General features: G+C 44.3%; 1 protein-coding gene across 1 annotated transcript in view; it reads left to right on the top strand.

Moving 5' to 3' along the window:
- Window positions 1-1,029: 1,029 nt before the first annotated feature.
- Window positions 1,030-5,456, top strand: part of LOC147019828 (complement C3-like) — a 143,730-nt gene continuing 139,303 nt past the window's right edge. The window contains exon 1 of the mRNA XM_085894594.1: window positions 1,030-1,124. Coding sequence (XP_085750720.1) covers window positions 1,060-1,124 — 65 coding nt within the window. The 5' untranslated portion in view covers window positions 1,030-1,059. The remainder of the gene's footprint in view (window positions 1,125-5,456) is intronic.

Genomic DNA, 5,456 nt, shown 5'->3' on the forward strand with positions numbered 1-5,456 from the left:
ATTGCTCTTCTTCAAGAGGCAATACACTGGTTCCTATATTCAGGATTACCAAGCCATCTTCCAAAAGATGGTACAGGAGGTGCGCCAATTGTTCCCGCAGGTTGAACGGTTGCTTCGATTGCTCATGATCTCCCCAGCAAGCTCCTGCTCGGCTGAGCACTCCTTCAGCGCACTCGGGCATCTGAAAACCTGGCTGAGAAGTACGATGCGTCAACAAAGACTGAACCATCTCATCGTTTGCCACGTCCACAGTGATCGGTTGGCAGCACTGGATCCCCACGAGTTGGCAAATACGTTGGTTTCCAATGTTCCGAACCACCACACTCTATTTGCATAAATACAGTACAGTATATGTATCTGTATGTGTACATGTATTAATATACCATATCTGGAACTGAAAAAAACGTTGCAGCCCATTGTTCATGTCGCATAATCTATTCATGGGGAGCAGTTGTCATGGTGATCTATTGCCTGGGCACACCTTGGGAGAAGGGGACAGTTACCTGTCCCCCCCCCCCACATTTTGGCTTGAATCGATGCCCTTGGAACCACCCCCACCTCCCCACCCCCACCTCCCCACCCCCAAAATATTGTTTCTCTATCCATCTTACCCACCCCTTGCATTACCCCCTACCCTTTATTGGTACCCCCATACATTGTTTGTCTGTCTCGTCTATTTTCTCCCCTTGGCCCTGCTGTTGGTGTTTCCCCTTTCTCTTTTTGCTGTTCCTTTTGTCATATTGCATCCTGATCCGTTCTGAGTTATAGCGCTTCCACGAGCCTTGGCTATTAAATATAAACAAATGTCCCTGTAAAATTTAAAGCATTCTCAAAATATAATTTGGATTTGTCCACAATATGCAGGGAATGAGGTGGAGTAAAATAATTGATTAACAAAGAGCCAAACATTGCATCCTTTGGGATTGCAGAACACTGCATTCCATCTGTATTTCTGGATTCCTACACAGTCAGCATGTATCCAATATGTACCAATTGCTGGTAAATTAGTGACCGCAGCTGTATTTATACATCGTGTCTCTTCGACTAGGTCGTGACACAATGGAGTTGCTGGCCTTATGTGTGTTGGTTATTGCGTGCACTCTTCAACCTGGACACAGCTCAAAGTAAGTTACTTTGCTGAACAATCCATCACATGAAAATTTCAGTGGGATCAAAATGTTCTTAGATCAATGGTTGTGCAGAAGATTTAGAAAATATGTTCAAAAAGTTAATTTCAAAGAGGTATGTTAAAATGTATACAAGGTGTCCATAAAGTTATTGTGCAACTATGAACTTGTATAACTTTTGATGTTCACACGATGGAAACAAACTCCAAATGGTGCATGAAAGCATACTGAAAGATTTTACGAAATGCAGTTCAAAATTTTAGGCATCACCATAACTGTCATATTTCGTAATACATCGTTAAAAACGATTTAATTGTTGAAAACATTCTCCAGAAGCGACTGAGCAATTTCAAGAATTGCATTTCCATCGTAGCCTGACGTTCATCCAAAGAATGTGGTTTTGATGATTAAACAACAGTTTTACATAGACTCATAAAATGTAGTCCAGTGCAGACAGGTCAGAGGAATGAGGTGGCCAAATATTTGGTCCAAGTCTACTGATCCACTTGTCTGGAAAGAAATTTTTCAAGAACCGTCACACATTCGAAGTATTGTGGCAGGGAGCTTATTCTTGCTGGTACAGGGTGATATGTGAACAATTGAATTGTCATAGTTCGGAAACCAAATAGGATATATTATAGAAACTGTCAAACTTAGGACTTTCTCTGATGTAGAAGGTGCCTCCTCAGAAAATTTCAACTCGTCAAGAAATCTAGGGGAATTGTGGATTCAACAACAGAAAAAAACAACACTAATAACAACATAAACAAAATTTGATAAATTACAGTTTGTTTCAATCATTTGTGCATCAAAAGTTATAAAAAGTTCATATATATATGAACCATGAACGCCAATCAGTTAACCATGAGTTCCAGTGTTCACCGTTTAATTTGCCTTTTAACTTGAGGTCACGTGTCTTCGTGATTGGGGTGCGTACCCTCGGCGATGCACCAATCTTGTCTTGATAAGATCTTAATTAGGGCGGCCAAGCGTTTACCATTGGGGCATGCCAACTATGACAGGTTAATTAGTTTGGGAATTACCTCCTAGTCTATCTCGGTTCGGACAATGCTGGATCAATGGAAGGAAAGGACAAGCATGAATAGGTTGAAATGTCAACAAGGAATTTATTAATAAGAAAAAAATTAATGAACTGAAGAACTTTTCATTTCGTTGTGGTGAATATAGGTGAATTCAAATCAATCAAAATTATCTCAAACAAAAATAATTAGGCAGGGATTGATAGAAAAAACAGACAAAGAGCAGATACTTATCACTCTGACTTACTTAACAATTAAACACGAGACAAGGATATCCAGCAGATCATTCATGGGGGGAGAGGGGGAAGAAATCTGGTCTTGGCTTACCAAGGCAGAAGTCGTCGTGCGTCCAATAAAATGTTCCAAAATGTGTGAGCGTGCATTGGTCCGCTGCCAGCGCCCTGCCTCGCCGTGCATGCACCTGCAAACAGGCTCGAACATCAATCAACATCACATCGTCACCCCCAAGAACCAGGGATACCAAGAATCAGGTACGCCAAGAGCAGGTCCCAAGCAGAACCAACAGAAATGGTCAAACTGTCACCCACCGTCAGGAGCTATCAGGAGCCATAACCAACAGACAGCTGTAAGGCTGTCACCAACTCACCAGCTCACCAACTGTCACCAGCGGTCAGAGATGTAAGGCTGTAAGGCTTTCACCAACTCACAACCTCACCAACTGTCAGGACTGTAAGGCTGTAAGACTGTCACCAACTCACCAGCTCACAAACCAACTGTCTGTCACCAGCTCACCAACCAACTGACTGTTGCCAGCTCACCAACCAACTGACTGTTGCCAGCTCACCAACCAACTGACTGTTGCCAGCTCACCAACCAACTGACTGTTGCCAGCTCACCAACCAACTGACAGGAAAGCCGTCCTCCCATCCTTTTCATAGGCGACCAGTCTGGGCGGAGCCTCAAGCAGACTTTAGCCAAAAACACCATGCCGATTGGTGCATCGCTGCATGTCACTTCCAGCCATCAATCTCACGATCATTCCTTCCTCGTTCAGCCTGACATGAACAAGAGCCAGCCAGCCTCCATAGATCTGCCAAACGGGGAATTAAATGTCGATGGAAAAAGGTGGATGTCAACGTCGGTGAAAGAGGTGGGTGTTGAACGTCAATGAAAGATAGGTGGGTGAGGTAAATGATCCACAGCCATATTTGACCGTAAGACTAACCATTCAGGAAAAGCCCACGGTGTGCTAAATCAAACGTCGTGCAAGTCCAAAGTGTAAATAAATCGTCCACCTTCAAGCCAATGTGTCCCGATGGAAAAGGGATAGAACGAGCCTCCGTTGGGCTAACGGCTATCTCTCCCATGCATGAACGTGTTTTAAAGAGAAAATGGCCATCCCATAAGAAAGGGAATCTGTTCTATACCCTTCTCCAATGCACCAAAGTTAGAATCCCACCAGACAAGGGGATGGGTCTATCCTGGAAATGCATTTATGTAACTAACTGTCTGAGGACCGAAATGTTTGTATGCATTCGTCGGATCCGATTTAGAAATTCATAAATATATTGACCGGTGTTACCTCAATTATCATTGGGGTCAGCTGTTTGGACACAGCTACAGCAACTCCTTGAGTATGGTAACCATCAGAGCGACCAGACCAATAGTAGGTGTAACCACCCACCATTATCTCGCCGCAATCCGGTCTCCGAACCTCAGAGAGAGCTGCAATCCCGATGTCCAAACGTTTGAGCTCAGATGATAACAGAGACAGGTGATCATCCTCTCTTAGGGATAGGACATTCCAGGCACCCACCCGAAGGGACCGCCTCAGGTTAACCCAAGGAGACCGCCGTCTGGTGGACGAAACCTCAGCACCACTCCGACACACTCTCCCGCAATCTGACCCAGGGATGTTACCCCGTGGTTTCCCTCCTATCATCAAAGATCGGGGGTCCCGAAGACTTTGCCCCAATCTCGTCATCCGGTGAGCTGCCCTGCGAAGGGAAGCTGCACAGGAGGTACTCCCACGGAGTGGGTTTTCAGATTTTTTTGCGTTTTTGCGTTTTGCGGAATGAAGGGTTTTACAGTGGCCGGAGTGCAAATCCTGCCACCAACCTCCTAATGAAAGAAACCCAACTGCAGGAGGACGTCCGCAGACACAGTTGGGCACTAGATATGGATGGCTGTTGGCTCACAAAGAGCTCCTCCGCCCTTTGACAGGTTTTGTTTTTAATCCTGCTGGGTGTCCTTATCCAAACACCCTCCTCACCAGAAAACCTGGTGGGGGAGACTGTTTAGTCGCCGACAACCCGACCATGGAACAGGTTAGTACAGGTTTACATGATACCTGTAGCAGGTCACAGATCTGACCTGACCTGACCTGACATTAGAAAAATGGTGAACTCAAAGCGTCGCAGCCCGGATGAATCACAGATATTCCCTCGAAACAACAGGTGTGGACTAACTACACATGAACTTATCGATATATCTAACCTGAGGACCTTTCTGGTGTATTGCAAATTTCCACAGCCACAACAATATATATATATATATATATATATATATATATATATATATATATATATATTAAAACAAAAATATATACATAAAAATAAACAAATTTTATTTTTAATATCAAAACAATACAGTGCAGGTGGGACTATATAGCATATATAGCATATATATATATATATATATATATATATATATATATATATATATATATATATATATATATATATATAGTTATGGCTGTGGAAATTCGCATTACACCATAAAGGGTCCTCAGGTGAGATATATCGGTAAGTTCATGTGTAGTTAGCCCAAACCCGTGGTATAGAGGGATACATGTGATCCAGTCGGGCTGCGATTCTTCAGTTAGTCGTTTTTATTTTGCTGTGGTTAATTTGGTGCAAGAACAACAACGAACATTGCCACAACCAACATCTCAACGATCACGCCATTCACTACATGACGCCAACAATCACGCCGTTGACAACACGACGCCACCTTCCACAACTACGCTTCCACATCTTCGCCACTCGCCATTCAACGAGCACCGTGCGGTCACGATCTCCGCGAGACGGATGAAACGAAACGGAGCGGAGTGGCAGCTTGAATATCTCCTGCCAAGATCTCCCACCCAAACCGCCCATGCTTTGGCATGGGGGAGGTGCGATTTGAGCCAGAGGTCAAAGGTGAAAAAGGTGGGGGCCTGATTTTGGGGGAATAATTCCCTGGCCCCGAGCCAAAACTGACTTTCCTCTTCCCCGCACGGCGCGGGGAGGGGGGAACGAGAGGGCATGTCCCTTTTTGGGAAGCTTCC

Source organism: Eptatretus burgeri, chromosome 9 (assembly GCF_056783735.1).
Source record: "Eptatretus burgeri isolate ZD-2024b chromosome 9, Ebu_testis_v1, whole genome shotgun sequence".
NCBI classification, from domain to species: Eukaryota; Metazoa; Chordata; class Myxini; order Myxiniformes; family Myxinidae; genus Eptatretus; species Eptatretus burgeri.